Source organism: Apteryx mantelli, chromosome 2 (genome assembly GCF_036417845.1).
Source record: "Apteryx mantelli isolate bAptMan1 chromosome 2, bAptMan1.hap1, whole genome shotgun sequence".
Lineage (NCBI taxonomy): Eukaryota > Metazoa > Chordata > Aves > Apterygiformes > Apterygidae > Apteryx > Apteryx mantelli.
This window is the reverse complement of record NC_089979.1, coordinates 46,142,182-46,165,276: the sequence shown is the minus strand read 5'-3', so window position 1 is coordinate 46,165,276 and position 23,095 is coordinate 46,142,182. Positions and strand designations below refer to the sequence as shown.

The 23,095-nt window shown below is 37.3% G+C and overlaps 1 protein-coding gene across 3 annotated transcripts in view; it reads right to left on the bottom strand.

Moving 5' to 3' along the window:
- Positions 1-23,095, bottom strand: part of ZBTB10 (zinc finger and BTB domain containing 10) — a 29,928-nt gene that overhangs the window by 4,483 nt on the left and 2,350 nt on the right. For all 3 annotated transcript variants that reach the window (XR_010883313.1, XR_010883314.1, XM_067290576.1), the window contains exons 2-4: positions 16,663-17,560; positions 2,997-3,170; positions 613-788 (exon numbers count right to left, since the gene is read on the bottom strand). Coding sequence is in view for 1 of the 3 variants with exons in the window: in XM_067290576.1 (XP_067146677.1) it covers positions 613-788; positions 2,997-3,170; positions 16,663-17,560 (1,248 nt within the window). In the remaining 2 variants the exon portion in view is untranslated. The remainder of the gene's footprint in view (positions 1-612; positions 789-2,996; positions 3,171-16,662; positions 17,561-23,095) is intronic.

Here is a 23,095-nt window from a genome sequence, read left to right as displayed (position 1 = left end):
TCTCAATTTATATAACACGCACAGAACAGGCTTAACTCAACTGTTGATTTTCATACTGATAGAATGCAAGCCAGAAGGACATTTACTCTCTGCATCTTGAATATTTTTCATTCTAACCTAAATCTTAAAACAGATTTTATACTATAGCATCATTTGCCTGTGAAATAAGTATTTCAGAACAACCTCAAGATATTGTACAGTTGATTAACAGGGTGCCCACACTGAGAACAGTGGTGTAGCATTACAGAACGAATGTGCTATTCTATTGCTATAATATTAAGCCAAAGTTTCTTTTTATTATCTACAGAATACTTAAATACACTGCATTTTTTTATTACGTCACTTTCAAATCATCTTGAAATTAGCTCTATCAGAATTCCACAGATGGTCTTAACTGAGCTGACACTGTAGTTGCCATTAAGAATTAAGAGGCATAGTTACCACACAGATGTGTTTATCTTCATCCATTTTAGATTAAGATAAAACTACACGATGACAAATCAGTGAACAGTGTTTATGCCAACTACTAAAATATCCGAGAGCATTAAAAAAACTCAAATTTATACACTCATACACACACACACACACACACATATATTTGTTGTTGCTTACCAAGGAATGTCTCTTTACATGCTCTCTTCGAGTAAACAGCTTCCCACAGATGTCACAACTGAAAGACCTCACGCCCGTGTGAATAAGTAAGTGTCTCTTTAGTGTTCTTCTGTATTTGGCTACATAATTACAGTGTGGACACTTCAACTTGTTCATGATTAAAGCAGAGGAATCACCTACAAGAAAACAAGCCATTAATAAAAAAAGATGATGGGAAAAAAAATTAAAAAAAGGAAGAACTATTTGGATATGTTCTACCTGACACCCAGCAACAAACAGGTGCCAGAACAAAGAAGTACCCACATTACTTTTCATCAGCCAAATCAGAAAGAACAAAAATTGGTAGGTCCAGCACTTACAATTTTGTTAGAAAAATACCTATTAGTAAACAAGGAATTTTTAGTACAAGAGTACAGATCAGTTCTTTGAAGAGAAGTCTGATTTCACAAATTGGTAACTTAGTTAAAAATAGGAAGAATTCTCCGATACTCTGATTGATCTCTCATATAAATTCACCAGCACTATTCCATTTTCTAGAGGTCACCTATATTAGAAAACACTTCATTCTGGATTAGAAACCCTCTAGGTCTCTATGACATTTAGCCAGTTACGATCTCTCTCCCAACATTTTAATAAGAATTATGTGCAGGAGCTGCCTGCCAAGACCTGAATCTGCATCAAAGGAGGAAAAAATATATATATACATACATACATATATATCTATCAAATATGAAATAAACATGACAAAAGGAGTAGGACAGTAAGAGGTAGCATAATTCTGAAACAGCTATAAAAAGGAAGTTACTGGCTCAGATCTTAGCTAATCCCTTCTCAAAATCTAATTTGGTTTAACAGAATAAGAAATAATGAAGGCAGAAATAACTTCTGGAAGTAGTAGTACCCCAGTTCTTTCTTATGAGGGAAGGGAGCTATTTATATCCTTGAACCAGGGATAATGCAGCTTGCTCAAAGGATACGTATAAGACTGAGGTTTACCACCAGAGCATATTATTGTATTAAATAAAAAAAGGCACAGGATGCTGTGACAGTTACACAGAAGGCCACACAAGAATACATGGGTTATTTTGAGGATAGATATATTTACTACAGGTGACACAGGAACTTATGAACATAATCATAACTGACTACAAAAGAAAGAGTCCGAAAAGCACTGGATAAGGCCACGTGACTGTATGTACAAGAGTCACTGAAGTTCATGCTGGCAGGAGGAAAGCAAAAATAATTGTATACACATGCACAGACCTGCATGCCTGTATCTAACATAAGACACCACTTTCCAGTTAAAAAGCTTCAAAATTCATCATGGGATGAAAGTTAAGTTTTGCTAGTTTCCAAAAGTTTACCTTGCTATTTCTGAGCACTCATGGAAGCCGAAAGTCAACACACCTATGTATATTATAATGGCTTACATGAAGAAAAAGGTAAGAAATTCAAAGGGTTTCAAATTGTAGTCTTGTATCCATCAACACAAGTATGACACAGCCATCAGGGCTGTAACAGATACAGGAACTTAACAGTTCAAGAACAGAAAGACTGCAGAAGACCTGGGCTCTAATCCCTGGCCCACTAGTGAATTTCACCTTCTTATGACTCAATTTCTTCCCTTGTAAAAACAAAAATATTAAAAGTAAATATAAACCACATCCCAGTAATATCTAAGTACTACAGAGAAGAGGCAGGCATTCTTATTACCCAATCCCAATCCAACGTCCTTATGATCCCCTTTTTACTAAAGGGTTTGTGTATTTTAAGGATCTAGCAATAGCAGTTTTAGATGTGGTGGTTTTTTGGTATGTTCCAAGTGTTTTCAGACAGGAAAAAAGTTACAGTAATTCAAGCAAGCAATTATCTAAGTGAGGCACAAAAACTGTAAGAAGCTGGCCATACGACACAGGTCTGACTGAACAGGGCTTTAGTTATGGCTGCATTGAATTCACAACCTTTAACGCAACAAAGTTTTTATTTGTGTATTGAGAAGTACATATGGAGATCTAGTATACTTTTAAAATTATATTTAAACTTGTATCTTCATCAAACAAGTGTTCGATTTTAAAGCCCGCTATAGTTAGCTTACTGAAGGGGGGGAAAGCTATTAGATCATTAGAAATTTCAGGTATCTTCATACTCATGCGCAATACAAGAGCTTATAAAAATTATGTTCTGTTTTTAACTCTTCCATATATTTGAACTCCCTTTTCTCTCTCCAAGAAAGCAGTACTATTTACATTTCCCAGAAAGGTATGAGAGAAGGTTATTATATAAATCTATGCATAAACTAATCAAACATTACCAGCAGTGACACAGAAAATAAAGAGCTCATATCTGAGGCAAAAAACAACCTCCTCTCTATCAGATATACTTGCCATTTTCCCAAGCTTCTTTTGGCCAAGATTCTGGCAGCAGTCCGTACTTGAAGTCACTTGAAGTGCCCGGCAGCAGTCCATACTTGAAGTCACTTGAAGTGCCCGGCAGCAGTCCATACTTGAAGTCACTTGAAGTGCCCGGCAGCAGTCCATACTTGAAGTCACTTGAAGTGCCTATTACGGATACAGAGTTACTTTAATTTTCCTGCTTTTTAATCAGTCAAGCCGTATTTCAAAACATTTTTTTAAAAAAAAACTCTAACAAGCAAAAAAGTTTAAAACCTTAACATAATAATTATCATAATTGTTTTTCACATGTTCTTCAACACTGAAATGAGGAAAAAAACGCATTCCTAATTTCAACAAAATTAGATCTCTCAAATATTTCTCATGGCACCTTTTTTCCTCCCCATCCTGAGAACAAGCCAAAGCCTTTTCCATTCCACAGGAACTTTTACGGTAAGTATCTTTATTGCCTTACTATTATTATGACAGAGCTAAAAAGCTTTCCACTGGTTTCTCTTGCTTTGTACAGTGACTTTATCTGGTCTACCACAGACAGTCTAGTTGGTACAAAAGTACACATTTCCACTGGAGGTATGATTTTCTTTATTGCTTTAAACCATCTCAGTGGTATATAAAGTGCTCTACATACCTTTTATATAAATAAAGTATCCTACAGCTATGTCTAAATCCTTTTATGAATAATCATCTCCATTACTCTATAACCACATCAATTCAAGAGACCATAATTACTTTAAATACACCAGCTTATAGCAGTAGCTTGCGTATTTACATATGGTCTTTTAGACAAGCTCTTCATGCAGTTTGCATGGTCCTTGCAGCTTTTTTTTTTTTTTTTTAAAGAACAAAATATTCAAAAGTGAATAGTGCCTTAAAAAGAAAGGGACACTTGCTTGTTTTAATTCTATACTTTTGTCACAAGTAATAATTTGCACGAGTGAATATGGAATCACTATTATATAGCACAGAGAAAAGAACTATGAATAGTATACCACAGAGTTGAGCTAGCCATTTGACAGAATCATATTTGTGGGTCAAAGACTCTTCTGACAAAAGAGCAAATCAATTCTCCCCCGCCTCCCAATTCCCAAGACAGGAATTTGTTGGAAAACATGAACTCATAAATCCTTTACTTTCTTCACACACATAGTTGTTAAATAAACAAACTGCAATGGAAACTGGCAGATTTCCTTCCATTTGTCTGGATGGTGTTTAGGTCCTCCACATGCTGGATTCCCAACGTCACTGTTGTTGAAAATCTTGAGAACGGTCTTAATAGCAAATAGATATAACTTTACTTTCAAACTCAAGCCTGTATATTTTAATAGTCCTAAAATTTTTTTCTTTGCCCTTACACTGCTCATTCTAAGGATTTTCTGTGGAAGCAAAACTCTTAGTATAAACTACAGTTTCGCAAAGCTAGGGGTGGATAAATTGCATACAGAAGCAGTCATATCTTCAGAGTTCTGCTAGAAAAAAGGTACAGGTTATAAATCCTTACAGCATTAGGCATATACATCAGTTTCATTCTACCGCTCAGCCACTCTTAGGGTTGGCAGTAGCGGTTGCATCTACAATGTAAGACAACAGTTCGAAAGGAAACTGAAGTAAATTAACTAAGCCTCCCTACTCTTCAAGGGTCAAAGAAGTAAGAAAAAAAATTTTAATCAAAGTTTTCTTCTAAATTACAGATTCTAAGAGCTGTTACTATGTCCAAAAGAGGAAAGAACTCCTTGCACTCATTTGGAGATACGGACTACAGCAGTGGCATCTCACAGTAGCTCAGGCAATAGAACACAGATACCCTATATACATGCCAACTACACATTCCTTTGAGGTGAGCAATAAAACCTCTGTAATATATGAGGAAGGATTAGCGAGGAACCAGTGCTGTGCAGTTTTGGGCACGAGCAAAGACGACTTGACTTAGAGGCTGAAAGTCTCCAAATTAAAGACGACTTCAGGAGCTAGCAGAGAGAAATAAAACAATTGCTATAATCTGTTAAAAATGTTAGACCTTTTCTTTACACATTTCCCCTCTAATAGACCTGCCCTTGTCTCTGACTGAACTGCGGAAGATCAAAGTATTTTAATCACTTTTTGCTTCTTATGGGAGAAATATCCCTAAGATCAGCAGACCAAGCCTTGACTGCTCACAGATGTACCATATATGCTGTGCACAGGCAATATTGTATAGCTTTCTTCAAAACAGGCATACTTTGAAGACTGACCATAAGAGGTCTACCAAGCCAAGCCCGTTTATTATGGCACTGGTCACTTTGACGATTCTTCTGGATCTAAGAAAACACAAATTAAATTCCACCAGGAACATTTATGCTCACAGCTAGTACTGAAGTTTGAGGCAAATCGGGAACTCAAATCCCTGGGTAGATCTAGATCTTAGCATAAGACTTGCGATAGAGTCAGAGAGATTTAAGAGTTTTAGTTTAGTATAGATAACAGCTACTAAATCTTTCTACCTTCAATTTGAAAAGAAGATCTGCTATAACATGAAAGAACACTGGTATAGATACCACAAGAGATAAGAGTTTGCTACAGACACTTTATTCTCTGCAGAATACAAGACTAAGCATATCAGAGCTAAACTTAATACTTACTCTTTCCTCAAAATAAGTAACTGATCTAGAAAACCTACCTTTCAGATTAAGCCCGCATATAATGTGTTCAAAACAACAACAAAAAGCATTTTTAATGTCTAATGGCTCATCCATACAGGAAAGACAAATGCATTACATATAGACTGGGACCTTGAAGTGCAACATCTAGCCTCTGTTAGTCTCACAGGTGGACATCCAGCCTACAGCCTGACAAGCTGCTCACTGCAGCTTGCCAAGCAAAGGATATGAACCCCAAAAGACAGCATCTCCTCCCCCCTGAGGTACTGCACCTCTCAAACCTGCTTGCAAAACTGCAGATACAGTCACTCTCTAACCTGGTCCTGTCAATTTAACAAACCCAGATTATTTTCACAGGAGATTGAAAGCAACTACACATAGAGCTGTACTGGCAGATCTGAGGGGGGAGAATGTAGACGGCAGTGAGGAAGACCTAAAAGGGGGGTAATTAGAAGCAGTAATCTCCTAGGCCAGCTAAGATGCACAGACAGTTCATGTGACCACAACTTTCCTCTCATCAAAGGATACCTTTTTACAGTTTAGTTCATTCCCCAAACAGGTGTAAGTTAATGATTCACATGTCAGTTAGCTTGCAACATCTGCCCCACACTTCTACACTCCATAGAAAAGGTTTATATCTGTAATTCCACCTTAAAAGCAAAACACAAAAAACCCTGCTCCCCGCAATAAACCACAACACAAATAAACTGATTAACTACTGGAATTAAAACAGTCAAAATGTTAGCCTAAAAAAAGATGCATACAGTTCCAAATATACTAAAGTAGTTATGTAGGCTTTTACATAACCAACAAAAATTTTATGGAGGGCTTTTATATTCTAATATGTTCCTTCTGAGGAAGAAGGATAAACACAAATTAAACATGCTGATTTTCAGTTTTGAAGGTTGTGGTGGTGGTACTGAGAGTGAGCAAGAAAAGAGTGAGCAAAAGCATGTGAGCAGAAACACCCTTATTCTGAGAAGTTTTGCTCTTTCTCTGTAACTAGGAATATGCAGAATTTCCAGAAAGGAAAATAAACATTATTGAGCAGGGAAAGAAAGACTAGTGTGAAAAAAAAAAAAAAAAAATCAATAATAGAAGCCATTGAATAGGTCACTGTAGAAAGGGATATGGAGGCAGAGTGCACTGAAAGAAAGGATACAAAACAGCATAGTAGATACAGGTGTCTGTAATGGACTTTAAACTGTTTTCTTTATACTAATTACCACTAAAAACAGTGCCAAAGAAAGGAGAAAAAGGAATACTATTTTTCCCACCAACTTTTCTGACATTCACTGCTCGTTCAGGTCAATTCAAAAGACAAAGTAAATAAGCGATTAGGCCATAGCTATTAAGCATTGTAAAGAGCGCAGTGGTAATCTACTGATACGATCTACTGAAACAAATCCAGAGAGCTGGATTTGTTGCTTATGTTAGGTAACACGTGACAGAAAAAAAAAAAAAACAACACTGCTACAACTGACCTATTGGAAAGGCAGAGGAAAGAAAATACATCGCATTCAGTTTGTTCCAAGAGTATTACTCACATCCTTAACCTTGCTTCTGAAAAGCGGTCAAAAGCGTATCACTTCTGAACTGCCTCTTGCAACGGAAGTCTCAGCCAAACTTAAGACAGACATTTTGCCAGTGCGATCTTTCTGATATTCTGTGTGCCACTCAGGATTGCTCTTAATTTTTACTATTTCCCAATCATGAAGGAATTGGTTTACTACTTTGACAATAAAGACAGATCCATCATCCAATGGCCCTGCCCAGCCGCCATCAATTGTTGCCAAATATATAATCTATTGGCTTTTCCAAGTTGCTTATCACACATTCTCAAAAAACTGCTTCCTGAGACCATTCATTCTATCTTTATTTAGAAAGCTATTTTACTGATCTCTCAATAAAGTCCACATCAGTGAAACTTGAGACAGTAAGAACATTTCTCATCCAGATCATTTGTGTGTGGGTAATTGTTCCCAGGGACCGTCACAGACTCAAAGAAAACCTTAGATTTGAAAGGACCTCTGAAGGTCACCTAGTTCAACCTCCTATTCAAAGCAGGACTAACTTCAAAGCTGGACTATATGCTGCTTTGGGCCTTATCAAGTTTCGAATATCTTCAGGGATAGAGATTCCATACCTCCTCTAAGCAATATGTTCCAGCATAACTACTCTCATGGTCAATAGAGTTTTTCCTTATATCCAACTGGAATTTCCCTTGCTGCAACTTGTGACTATTGACTCTCATCCTTTCACTGAGCACCTCCAAAAAGCATTTCATCCTCTCTGTAATCCTCTTAAGAGGGCAGAAGACTGTATGCAGATTCCCCCTTGGCCTTCTCCATGCTAAGGAAACTCAGTTCCTCAGCCTCTCCTTTAACAACATGTTCTCCAGCCTCCTAACCACCTTAGTGGCTCTCCATTGGACTCCCTCCAGCTTGCTGACAGCTTTCTTGTACTGGGCTGCCCTAAACTTGGCACAGGATTTCAGAAGTGGTCTTGCCAGTGCCAAGTAGAGGAGAATCATCACTTCCCTCAGTCTGCTGGCTATAGCCATGCTAATACCATCCAGTGAGTGTTTACCCTTCTTTGCTGCTAAGGATGCACTACTGACTGATGTTCAGCTTGCTGTCCACAAGGACACCCTGGGTCTTTTTTGTAGAGCTGCCACCCAGCTAGTAAGTGCCCAGCTGTACTGATGCAGAGACCTGTTACTTCTAGATGCAGAACTTCACACTGTCTTTTCTGAGCTTCATGAGGTTCCCTGCTGGCCAGCCCCTACACCTTGATGAGGTTCTTCTGAACAGCAGCCCAGCCCAGCACCCCTTAGCCTGTCAACCATCTCCCTCCAGTTTGATGTTATCTGCAAACTTGCTGAGAGTATTTTCTGTCCTACTGCCCTGGTCATTGATGAAGATGTTAAACAGTATGAGAATCATTAAGCTATTTTCCTGAAATAGCCCTTCTTTACTTTTTCATCGAGAAGATTCTTTCATTCATGAACTTTTGGACTATGTTGTGAACATAGTTTGGGCCAGATCATGAATGCTGCGAATAGGTTAATTTAAGGATTTGAAGTTGAAGAACTTTCTCAAGTAAAGTATTCAAGTATCATCTTTAGAGATACTTCAAAGACTTTCTAATGCAAACATTCCACATCCTTTTTTCATCAAGTCTCTTTAAAACTTTAACAGAACTAAGACTTTCAAGGAGAGATGCATCTGAAAGGCTGCCTGAAACTTTCTAGAAACCAGCTGGTATTTAGGCTTAAGATCCTTTAATCTGATAAAAAACACCAGCCATCCTAGGTACACCAGTAACCAAATTAAATGGTTACCAAATTAACTTGGCATTACAGTCTGCTCCTATTTTCTTGCTACCTCTTTGGCTGAAAAAGCAACTGCAGAACAAATCCAAGGAAATAAAGGTTGACTTGTCCCCAAAGTTGCCAGTTTCTAATAAGTGAAAAAAGCATCAAAAAGGGGGGAGGCGGAGAGGGCAGATTATTAAGCTTCTGTCTATTTTAGCCCTAATACAAAGGTTCTCTGCACAGTAAAGCCACAAGTTTCTTTCTGCATCAGAATCGGAGAGCTGCTATTGTTATCATTTTTACCAGCTACACCCAATGTCTGGCAGCACCAGTACTATACTGTAATACCACCTTGACTTAAACATGTTTCCTTAAAGAAAGGGAATTAAACATCAGCTCGATGGACAGGAAAAGTAAGTATCACCATGCATGTCATGATCAAAGACCACTGATGTCATTGTAGTCGGGACAAATACACCAAGAACTACTATGGGCCTTCATTTTGTTTATTCTTATGTAAAGACATAAGCACAGATGCCATCATTATGGTCTGTTTGGACTGTTTTAGTTAGAAGAACTTTTAATGATATATAGTTGAAAGGAAGCGTTAGGCCAATCTTCATGTTAACTTCCCTAATTGCGGGCAGTCTTAGCAGCAGCAGTATAATTAACCAAAACCCTCAGTGTTAAACTAGCACCTCCGTATCATTCATTCTCACCAGACTTTGCCAAAGTCTGACTTTATTCTGGAATACTGAGGGATTTTGTCTTTACAGTGGACTTCATAGAAGAGTAGGGTACAAGACAGGGAAGCAATCCTGCTAAAATATCAAAACAAAAAAGAAAAACACCCCCTTCCAACCCCAAACCTCCTGGATACACACTTTTTCAGGAACTTTGCATGATAAGATCTGGGAGTGCAAGACAAACTAAGCTTGCCAGGTTGCTGTCATGCTCTCCTTATAAAGTAACATGTAACAATACATCCTAAAGAAAGGGGATCAATTCAAGTCACAAGCAAGCAAACGTGGAGAGACAGAAACTTTTATGCAGCTCATACTTTTCATACATACTACCCAACTGTGAAAGACAATCACTGCTTAAAGGGTTTTTTTCCAGCTTTACTGCTCATGGCCCCCTCAAGAACCCCCTAACCCTGGAAACATGAAAAATGGCTAAAGTTTCCCAATTAAGGCTAAAATTTCACTGTAAAAGTGGGTAATTCTGAACTTCCTCACTCCTCTCTGTACTGTTCACTGTATATGACAAGGTGAAGCTTATAACTGACAAAGCTGTACCAGTGAAGGCTCGTGCTTAATGTGAACGTGTCTGCTAAAGCTGTATTTTTTGCCTTGGAGGGGCAGGTACCACAATAAACTTTAAGGTAAATGCACCATATAAACTTTTTACACTGTGGTATTCTACACATAGTGTAAACTCTCTACACTATGAACACACTTCTGGTGTGGATATATTTACTGATATCTGTTAGAAACTAGCTCAAGAAACTGCCTGCCTCTCTTCCACCCAACAGAAGATGCTACAAGTTTTGTACAAAAGAGCTAGAATTAATACAGTACACAAGGGATTAAAAATTGGGCAGCAAGTAAAACAACAGCTCAGTAAGGAGAGAAAACATGAAAATATAGTTGAAGGAACCATCTTTTAGGCAGGCTACATGCAACTTAGAAGTTTAAAACTATTCATACTCCAGCTACCAACACTGATGGTGCCTTACCCTTTCTCTCCAAAATTAAAAGACTAAGGCTTGTCAACCCAGAGGAGTTGAACAGCAACTGACAGATCTTACTTCTATAAACTTATGTGACAAGAGTTACTCTAGCATAAGAAGACTCACACAGGGAGAGAGGGTGGTGTAACTGAAGTTAATAAGCCTACTGATGCAGAAAACCTACAGGTTAAACAAGAAGCCTAACCTTTTTTTTTGTACCATATGTCAGTGAAGACAAAAAACATTATAAGGCTTTGACCCATCTCCTTCAGCTTCATAAATATCCTCTGAGATTAGCTGGGCATGTGCAGACAAGCACACAGGAAATAAGGGGGGCTGTAGGCAGAAAACAAAATTGGACTTTCTAGAGTAATGATTATCTCGGGGGGGGGGGGTTGTATTTTAATCCTCATGATGTAAAACAAACAAACAAAAAACACACCCACACCCCAAACCCCACTATTCTGAAAACCATCTACAATCCAAAAGGACCTGAAACTTCTCCTGGAGCAAAAACATTTTCACTGATTAGCATATGACAGAAATAATTATATTTGAATTGTTGAGTCAGATCTTTGAGGCGTAGGGGAGAAGCTAACTGAAGAAATAACTTCAGCCACAGAAATTAGCTGTGCTACATCCCCCAAATCAGCTAAGAAAATATGCAGACCCTGGTTTTATTTATTTATAGAGTTGTTGCCACCAACACTATCATTTCATAAATAGCTGTAAGACAGCAGAAAAGTCAAATGAGCACTTTGAATTGATAATCATTTCTTAAAAGTGAATGTATTTCCTGTGCTTTGATTGCACTGAGACAAAAAAACACTCCTCAAGCAGAAGGTAAAAGCAGAAAATCCAACTCGGTCTGTGGTAGTTAGAGGACATGGTAAAAGTGAGAATCTTCACCTGGGTCAAACCCTCTGTGGACACCCCAAACTTTCTTTATTTTTTATATGAAGAGATAGAAGATTCCTTTTAGTTGTGAGGTTGGTGGTTGTACATTGCACGGGAATGTGAGAATCTGTTCATCTTGTGGACCATCCCCAAGAGAGGTAAGTTTAATGGATGGGGAAGAGGTTGACTCCTGGATAGTGTACTCTCTAGATGACTTGAAACCCATGGAGCCCTCAATACCAGATTAAAAAGGAAATAGGGCAATTTAAAAAGGTTAAAGATTCATTTAGCCTTTCAAGTCTTTCATTCAGAACATCAATTGGAGGTCTGAGGAGGATTTGATTGAAAGTTACAATACCAAAAAACAGTTAAGTGAGTTTACCCCTACAAAAGATATATACATATCCAGAAAAGTACCTCACTCTTGAATTCTTGAAATACAGCGTTACCCATCTTTACTGTAAAGTCCTGATCAAGTTGCGTTAATGTTGTCTTATGACAAAAACCAAGACATGTCCCTTTGCAATTTGTTCCATTACCAGTACTGCACTTTTGTAGGCAGCTTTAGATGTTACTTGTACTATTCTGAAAAGTAGTTGCTTTCACAGCAAACCGAATTCAAATCCTTCTTTAAGGACTCCTAGAAAGTTATCCAGGAATCCTCTTGTTCCACAAAAGATTGTTTTCGTTCTGTCCTTGCTATCCCTTCCCTCTGCTCCTGTCCGATCTAATATATAACACAGCCTTATCTAACCAGAAAGTCATGATAACAAATCATCTAGTGTTAGCTTCATAAAACTATCAGGATATTACATACAAGTCTCCACAAGAATCAATATGATCAGCCCCAGAAGGCATAAATAATAAATACTTCACTGATGGGTTCTGAAGCCTGAGGGTAAGACATTTGTACTCTAAAAAGAAGTTCAAAGAAAAACAAATTCAAGAAGTGATAAAAATTTCTAAAAAGAAACCATGAGTAGACAAGAAAAAATTGATGAATTAGAACCGCTGAGCTTTTATGAACTGGAAACTGGCTAAAAGCAGCTGATTGATTGGACTTTAGTTATTTTCAGCATAGTAAATGGTTAATTGTAGGATGCACTAGGGCTGTAAACAGTAAAGACATTGTTTAACACATTACTAACTAGAAGGGAAAACTGAGACAGATAGTAACATTCAGTGGGAAGGAAACCAGCCATTTTAACTAATATAGCTAAAACTGGAGAAGGCTTGAGAGCTTCAAAAGGAAGTAAACGAAGTAAGATGGGATACGCAATTTAAAATCCATCTCAAATCTACAGAGTTTGTTGAATCCCTCCAAAGTGCTATTTTTACATGAATGGTGTTAAAGATAAATTCACTGACAATGTGGGGTGAGAGAGGAACGTGGGGCAAGAGAGGAAGGAGAAGATGGCATATCCTTATGGATACTTTCAGGAAAACTTATGTTCAGCAAGAAGTAGTTTAACATGTTTGCTTTACTGAGACAAAAGAGGCATAAGGAGATAATCAATAATAAAAGTTTGCTGAACTATCTAATACAGTATTTACCCAGTAGTACCCCAACTAGAAAGCCCATTTTGTATAGAATTCAAGCTAGTGGCTTTGGGGTTTTTCTGGTTTGATTTTAAATTTTTGAAAGGAGAGGAGTGTTTTAAATAGGCTTCCCTTCCACCACCTATGACGTTTCTTCCACCTCAGAAAAACACCAAACCACCCAAAACCATAATCAAGAACACAACTCACTTTGCATGTAATCGGACATCTAGCAACCACAGCTGGTGTTACAGTTATTCCCATCAGCACACTACAAAGTGTAATACTAGAAGGTCATTCTTTCCTTTTTAGCAACCAAAGGGAAAGTGTAACACTTAGCTTTCATCAGAAGTATTTACTATTTTTCCTTTTTCTTCTCACAGCTTTGTCTTAAATTTATTCCAGAAGATATTTTCTTATGGATTTTAACTCCCATTGCCTATTATTTTTGGCAGTTCGTCTCAGCTAGAAATTTAATCCACGACTAAAAAGTTATCATGTAACCTGCAGGTTACTGTACACCCCATTTTTGTCATTCTTCCAGTTCTCCATTACTTCTGGCTCTTCCTCTTCCCTCTCACATCTTTTCTTGGGGGGTAGAAGAAGAAAGAAAATTGAAAACAACTCAACTGAGAGAAATTGAAAGCAGAGAGTGTGTTTTACAGAATACATACATAAATCACCTGCAGAATCTACTTACAGAACTAAGAAACAGTAAGACAGCAGCAGAGGAGAAAGAACACTGACTGCTGAAGTACTGACTATGGCTGAAAGTTAGCTATACCAGGCTCTACTTCCAATACCTCTCAGTGTTTTAAACGATGTGCATACACATGAAAACTTTATAGATATAAAAATCATAACAAATATTAGGTACGGTTTTCAAAATAGTTCTAGAACTGATAGAAAATATAGTTATTTACTTGGGATCACTTAAGACAAGGTTTGAAAGTACCAAAGAAGATTATTAGTTGACACTATTTTATAGTTTAATAATAAAATAAATTGCCTTTACAGTCTCAGAGCTGTCAACAGTTTTGGACACACACCACGGCTAAAATTCAGTGTACCTCTGGTTTGGCCTCTAATACAGCTCTTTTCCTCGAGATGTTGCATGGATATACTATGTAATTTAATTCCTTAGCACAATTAATAACTGAAAACCTTGGTGTCTGTCCGAACAAACCAAGCAAAGATTAAACTTATTTAACCATTATTAGACTGCCCATGCTCTCCATTATTTCTACAAGAAAACTCCACAGGATATATTCAAATTCTGCAGAACGCAAACATCTACTTATTTCTGTAACTGCAGACATCATTCAACAGACGCATGCTTGCTCTCTGTGATATTTCCAACAGTAAAAAAGGTTGCCTATCTATCCCAAATAAATCAGGAATAGGAAACAGCAGGCCAAACGGAGTCAAAAACTCAATGTTTGTGCAACTTGCAACAACTCAGGCCCTCCACTCCTGCTCCAGACTCTGCAGCCCTTTTTCACACCACTGTGGCTAAATATGTGTTAGCAAGTAGTGAGCCCAGCACAGGCAGATTTGTAGAGCGGGTGCCGAGAACTCAACATCCCCACTACACACATTTAAAGACATTTTACTGAAGACTAGATCTGACCTGATAGTGTAGGCCTGTTACATGTAAGGCACGTATTAGGCATGATACTGAAACACAGCTTCCAGTTTTATTTCACCCAAAAGAAACTCTGTGCAGTCCAAGACTGCTCCACAATGTGGATCAAAGCATAGTAAAGGAAGATCAGGAAATTCACTTCAGAAGTGCACTCCTGAGCTGAACTGAAAAGTTAACATAGACGTAGCCATTGAGTTCAGAGACAAAGACAACAGCTAAGCTGAAGCAAAGCCCCTGAAGCATTTACAGAACGAACATTAGTTCCTCAGCATAGCTATCTCTCTCTCTCTCTCTCTCCAGAGCTGCTCCTATTGCATCACACTACTTGCTAACAATATAGACATATCCTCTACCATCCTCCCCCGCTTCTACCAGTACACATTTATAGCTCCAGTCCACATTACTCTGCTGTCACACACAGTTGCAGTACACATGTACATATTCTGGCACAACACAGCAGAGTTGCCATGTGCCCTCTGCTGGACTGGATTCACATATTTGCTTCTTACACCTCAGTAACTACCAGCCACAGAGACAGATTTCTAAAAGACTGCAGGCAGAAGGAGTTCAGGGCCCCCGCAGAACTGGCCTGTCCATGCCACTACTGAAAGCATATATTTTGGCTTTGTTTTTAAGCAAGACTGAGCATACAGGAAAAAACTAAGACTATCCATCCTTCCACCAAAATGAAGATAGGTCCCTAGGCTCTCCCAAGAACTCAGCTGGGAAAGGTTGCCTTCAAATCTCCATTTTCATTACTAGAATACAAAAAGATCAAGGAATATTCAATACCTACAGGTGCAAATTCTGTGAGTTAATGTGCTCCCCTCCCCCCTTTTCAAATCTGTATTTCAAATCTGTGAAGCTGAGGACATGCACAGCCCTTCAAGGGGTTTGAACAGGGCACAGATTCTAAAGCGCTTTAGAAATGAACATGTCTAAAGAACCTGGTTCCAGCTATGCCACAAATCTACCTTTAACTTAATCCTATTTAGGAGTCATTTTTCAAATCAGCTGCCAATTCATATAGAATTTATATAGGTAAACAGAAGTATTTCAAAAATATGTTATACCATACAACTATTTATATGACATATAATAACAACTGAACTACATTGCCCCAAATTCCCAATATGTTGTAGGCTATCTGCTGATAACTTTTTGTGTGACCATACTTTTGCTTAGCAAAGAGATATTTAATCTTATTTTAGCATTTACATTAACAAATGATCCTTAAGAAAAAACCCTGCAAATTGAATCATCTCTCATGATATGTTTAAAGAACAGTTAAACAAAAAGATTTTCCCTTCATTATATGCCACTGTGGCATCATTTCCCATCTGCTGCTCAAACCTATCTGTTTTAGGAGTTAATATAATATTAGCCAGGAGTACTCTGTTCTGTAGCTTCCTAGATATCCCTACAATAAACAGTAGAAAAAAGAGGACTTTTCTTTCTTGTTGACACCCAGGCCAGGGAAAGGACCACAAAAATCTAGTGTAGGGAAAGGAATTAAAAAGGCCTTTCCTGTCTGTGCAACCAGCTAGCATCATTAGCAATGAGTTATTTATCGCTCCTTGATTTTGTGCCTAATTGTGGTCACACATTAGAAGTAGCTAGAAGGATTCTAGCTTGTACCAGCTGGTAAGGCTCCCCAACCTAAGTGCTAGTTGCAAATGGCATAGCCATTCCTTTCTCTACTGCAAGACACGCTGCTGTGTGCCAAGGTGGAGAATCAGATCATCAAATAATCCTAATTGTCTGCTGGTTTTACTGAAAGATCTTATCCAACATACATTTATAAAAATTGCATTGTCATGTACTTAATTCAATAGTTTAGCTCTCAAATGATATGACTGACATTAAACAATATTTACCTGCTTCTTCCTTAATAAATTGCAAATCTTCTTCTGGATATGGGACTGATGGTTGCAACACTGAGCAATCTTCTGAGTTTTCTTCATTATTAGGTGGTATATTATAAATAAATCTCTTTGCCGTTTGGTTTTTCCTTCTTGCTTTTCCGGGTTCTTGAACTGATTGTCCCTGTGAGCCCATGTCATTCCACACAAAAACTTTTCCTTCACCTTGAGATTCATTTTCCGCCATTTCAGGTGAGCTGTCCTGGACCCAACTGCAGTCATTCATTTGGTAGTTTTCAATTTGGCCCTCATCAATAGAGTAACCATCGTTTTCAGTCTGTAAGCTACTTGCCAAGTTGGTAAGGTTTCGTGTTGCCCAGAAGCTGGCAACTTTCTGATCCCTTGGAGACATACCATCCCTGCTAACAGATCTTCTGTTATAATCCACTACAACAGCCTCTGGAGCTTCTGATTTTATACTTATGTTTAAGGCATCTTTAATGAAATTGCGGCAGGACTGGACAACCTCAGTCATCTGAAGGTAGCTGGCCACTGACATCACTTCAATGGCGTTTTGGCTCGTAAGCACGAGGTTACCAGAGTATAAGAAGTCCAAGATGACAGAAAAACCTTGAACAGCAACAACGTCTAAATAGGTAACAGTGGTTTGGTTACGGCTTTCTTTGTTTGTAAAGCAATACAGAGTCTTAAAGAAACGGCTGCCTGCAACCAGGATGTTCTTGTGAGCTCTGAAGACCCTCCCACTCACCACAATATTGACATCACAAAGAATGCCCTTCTTCCTCTGCTCGTTTAGCTCTTGCAGGAGCTGATAGCAGTAAGAGTTCTCATTTGGCCTGCTGTTATAATCACAGTATCCTTCATTATTCAGTTCTGATGGTAATTCTGACTCCTGCAATTAGGAAAAAAAACATAATTAGCTCTTAATGAATGTTCTTCTCAGTTCTCCAACACTATTAGCAGTATATGAAAATAAACTTAAGAAGAAAACGTTATACAAACTAAATTTTTGATTTATTCTTAGTCATAGAGGCAGCCTGGAATATGTAATAAAAGAAAATATTTTTGAAAACTAAGAATTGAGATCTCATCTCCCCCTCCCCCAAGTTTGGAACAAAAACAGAACTAGCAGGATTCCCGTGAGGATAAAGGAAGTGAAATTTGGGCCAAAAGCAAGGGAAGATTTTTAGCCGAGTGTGAAGTATGTGTTTCTGTTAACTCACATACATTAAAGATTCAACAGTCTCTCTTTCCTAAGCTTTAACTAGGTGGTTCTCACATATCCATTCTCTGTTCTTCCATAGAAATCTCCTGGTGAACAGAATTTTGATAACCGATTCAACACTTTCTCATGCTGAGAGATGAATGTATAAAAACTATCTCCCAGTTTATATCTATATACTATGCAGGTCATAACTAATAGTTTTATATGTTCTAAAGAAAACATAATAAAGAAGTAGTTAGAATAGCAGGCACATTTTTATACAGTTTTACAAATTAGGCATTTAAGTTTTATTTTCTAATTGTGTTGGGCATTGAATTAAATAGCAGTATCACAAGACAAGTGGACAGAATACTGAAAGTGATTACTTCAAGCAACAAACCACAGAAATTAAGTTTCGGTTACATTATTTAACCAAGAATATCCTGAATCAAACAAACTTCACTGAAACTTCGTAGCAGCAGCATCTTTAACTGGTATATTCTTATTATACAAACAATATGTACTTATGTGCCTTTAAACAGCCTTTTCAAGAAGTGGTCTCAAATGTGGCTTGAAAATTTTACTAATGAAGAATAATATGGGGCAATCCAACACCAGACAATAAATTGTTATTAAAGATTAGTTCAGACAGAGGGATACTGATAAGTAACAAAGATCTGAGCTAGATTTTACAGGTCAGATACAGGTAGATTAATCCTATCACAAGCCCATAATCTACACTGGGGCTAAAATATATCTTGCAGAAAAGTACTGCCTTTATTTTGGAGACATAAGGAGGTGGCTATGGCAGAAACCAATCATACAAAACAGTCATTTTCCACCAAGCAGGAATTAGTGCATTAAATCAGTACTCACCTCAAGTTATGACCCCAATGCAGATCACTGGGATGACAACTGAGGTTGTAACTACATCCTCTAAAATGAAGTTTTACATCTATAAGCAGTGACTAATGCCCAGCATAACTCAAAGAAAAACTGTACCATTCTAACATCTCCTGCATAGAAGTTTCAGTTTGATGTCACATTCAAGCTGCTTCTAAATCTCTACCCTTCTCAGAAAGAAACTTTTTTTTTTTTCTTTTTTAACCAAATAAGTAGAAAAACAGTTTGGTGTTCATGCAAACAAGTGTCAATCTCTGTCCAGCCTCGCCTTACTTCTTTGTGTGCTCTTTGACATATCCAACTACTCCCTCAGCTGAGAGCTCTGAAACAGGAAGTACATCCCACATTTATGACAACAAAGTCTGATATTCTTTAAGTTCTCGGAAGACTTCAGATCTCGACCAACTTTTCTGTCACTCCAGCAACGGAGCACTGTACAGTTTCAAAACAGCAATTACACTGACATTAGATCAGATTAAAACAAAAATGATTGTACCCTGAAGTGTTGTCACTAGTCAACAGACAAAGTTAACCATCAGTGACTTGTATCTTCAATAATAAACGTCAGGTTAGTTACTATGATATCTGAGAGAAGCTCCATTATCTGAGAATGCGTTTAACACAACACATTAAACTTTAAAATAAACTGCAACAGGCTTTTTTTCTTTATGGATGCCTGATTAAAGGATGGCAATAAAGTAAACTGAGGATTCTTACGTATCCAGTCAAATTGGTAGAAAAGAAAGCGAGACTTACAATATGCCTTTTCCTAAAGGAAACTACAAACCAACAGGGTAAAAACGATTTGCAGAGTTATGTGCTACACAAACACAAGACTAAAGTGTTCAATATGAAAAGAACAGCAGAAGGCTGAGTGAAAATAAGAGGCAGTAAGCAACAAACGTCCAAAATACTTTAATGGTGGTGCAGGAGAGAGATGATGATTGATTAGAAATACTACAGCTTTATGGTACTGGTTAAGTTAACCATAATGTTGCACACAACAGGCAATTGCTATCTGTAGGAAGCAGCTAACCTTAGTGCTGCACCTCAAGCAAAAGAAATCCCCCTCATCTGAACAGTTCGCAAGTCTACGTAAATCAAGTGACAAGTAGAATTAACATTTACTGTGAGAAAAATAAAATAATAAAAAAAGAATATCCCTTGGAGAGTTTTAACATCTCCCCGTTGTACAGAAAAGGGGCAATATAATTCATTAGGAAGTGAAGGTCAGAAAATAATTACAGAAAATCCAGGAAAGTATATTTTCAAACTTGTATTACTCATGTCATGCTCATGGCAATCACCAGAATAGCACTACTTTTCTCATAAGAACCACAAGAATTTCAAAGAATATTTGCTTAGATTTTTTGCTATTATATTCTAAGAATACAGACCAAACATTCCCTTAGCATAAGTTATTTCAACACCAAACAAGCTTATCCTTTAAGGGGGAAGAAAAAAAAAAAAGAGAAATCTTGAATAAAAATCAGGACTCTTCCAGTCTCATTTATGGAATCTATAGAATAATACGTTTAAAAAGCTTCTCATGGTAACTTTGTAGATGAGATTTAAAAGTGACCTAACAAAACACAGACTGCTTAGGGAAACTAATATTGTGTTCATTTTCAAATAACTAGGCTCATCTGAATACACCCAAAGGTAAACGACTATTTAATTTGTATAATTCACTAACTAAAGGTACCTAAAAAATAACAGTAGAAGATACATATAATCTAGAAGTGCTACTAGAAATTTGCTTTTCTTTCTCTCCTGCATCACAGGATACTTTGTCTCCTGGGAGCAAGAACACTGAGAAAAATCAGTGTAAGAGTAGATTCCATCCCAGCCGTAGGTATATGAAAAGTAGTTATGGCATGTCTTTGTAATCCCTTTCCTGTTACCATACTTTGCTCTCCAGCATCTTTTCTATCCCCCCAAATTAATTCTTATCCTGAAAAATGAATCTTCTAACAGAAGTGAACTATCAAGAATTTCTTCAGCACTTGCAGCAAACTAGGAAAATTATCTCAGAAGATGGCAGCTGCATACATGATGCTCAACTGTTGTTTTACCTGCCTTATAACATGCAGGTACACACATCACTCAAAACTCAGGCAATTTAAAATTGTTACATTAGATGTCTAATATCCAATGAAGTGCTTCTAGGTCTGGTAAAAACACTATATAAAAATACAGTAAACAACAGTCCTTGCCTTGAAGATCCAATTTCCTCCTCAACTTTATTTTTGTTCTGTTAAGAGTAATTGAAGAAGTTAACTTAGAATACTGTAACACAACTTCTACATCTGAAGCACAACTCCTATTCATCACTCCTCACGCAGAGCAAACAATTATTGTTCACATGGAAAAAATAATATCACATCAAAGGCCTTCCTCCTTTTGGAGAGCTTCTGCTTTAAACCAACATGTCTGTTAGGCTGGAGAAAGCTTTTCTGGCAGTATTTCCAAAGCTCAACTTCAAACTACGTCCAGAGAGAGAATGTTTTAAGAAGCAGCTCTAAGGGGAGAAACCCTCAACAACCGATAAATCTGTATCTCATGGATCTAACTTCATTACAGAACTAAAAATCTATTGCAGTGATTTCCTAGCAAATGGTCTAGTTTGTAAGATTGTTTCAATATAAGAGTCCATTTCTTAAAAATTGAAGGCAGTTTCAAGACAAAATATATCTTTCCTTATACTTTAATATAACATAGAGGCAGATTATTTCAAAAACTATAACAGAAAGAAATGAGTCAAGATTTGTGCCTTAGAAAGAAGCACCAACTGACAGCTCAGTACCCTTGAATTACAGCAGCTGCAACCACTTGTAATGTATTTTGGCATCCCAAATTAAATGTATCCCAAAAATAAACTGAAATCATCACTCATATCTTCATGAGTGTAATATCCAACAGACCTATAGAAATTTCCACTGTTTTACAGTCTAACACCTACAATTTCCTTTTCGCACTTGAACAGTGGCACTATGCCATATGTTTATTAGCAGCTGCTAAACATGCCCTGCAGTTGAAGTTTCTCAAGTCAAGAATACACCCGTGTTGTCTCTAAGACAAAGACTGAAAGGTCTCCCCCAAGTTTCATTAAATCTAAAAGGCTTTGCCACCTCATTATGTTGAAAACATGGTCAAGGGTACAAATCACCTATTTTTGTTCCAAGTATCTGGTCTGATGGCATTAAGAAAAAATGGGGCTATTATCTTGGTATTAGATTAAGTGTATAGATCAAGGGAAATGGAAGTGCTATCAAAAATATGAAAGTATGTGGAAATTAAACATAAAAGTAGAGAGAAAACAGTGATTCTTAATCATATTTGCAATACAGCATGTGTAATCCAAAACCGCACTACAAAGTAAAACTACACTGACTCTTGAAAAACTGCAATTCCTTCCTTTGCAAGAAGTTTTTAACCAAAATGTAATAGCACAGGGATGCAGAGAGCACTGTTTTCTACTTGAAACCATCATCTAAGGCTCCTTTACAGAAGCTTGTTTTGTTCGAGCCTTATCATTAATATAGTACAAAAGAGTCACTGATATATCTTGTCTTATTGTTTAATTTACTATTACAATTACTTAAAGATTCCACAAATACTTTTCTTAAGCTATCGGTGGTATAAAAGCACTGGTTCATTTTTCTAAATTTTCCCACAACAACGATGGGCCGATCTTCAAATATTAATGATACCTTTATTAGCTTTTAGGCTGCTGTGACATGCAAGCCAAAAGGCCCCCGACTATTTAAGTCTTATGACAGACTATGGATAGGAAGACAGAAGGAAGGAGTAGTAATTTTAGTTGAAAAAATTTGTTTGGAATATGTTTATTTTCTCATGGCTTCATGGGAGTGAGAGAAACTTTCAACTGTGACATAAAGTAGCAGTATCTAGTGACACTGAGACTAAACAGTGACAGGACATACCTTTACATGGTCATTATTCACAACTCAAAGTTATAAACTAAGCAAGAAGATGATAAGAAATATACCGCAATAACATTAAAAAAAATAGGAACATTTTCAAAATATAACGAGATAAAAGAAATTAAAAATAAAAGTTTCAAAATATAAACTGAAGTCACTTTAAGACAAGTCAGGCCAAAATACTCAAGAGTGAATAGCAAACCTCAGATTGCAGGAAATTGATAAAGTGACCTACTGCCACAAAATGTCTGAAACAATAGCTGCCTTGGAAATTCTGTCCACGAATACACTTACTAAAGAGATATTATTATTCATCTTAAAGACTAACATCCTAATTTATATATCTGAAGTATTGTTTTGGATAACTGAGATT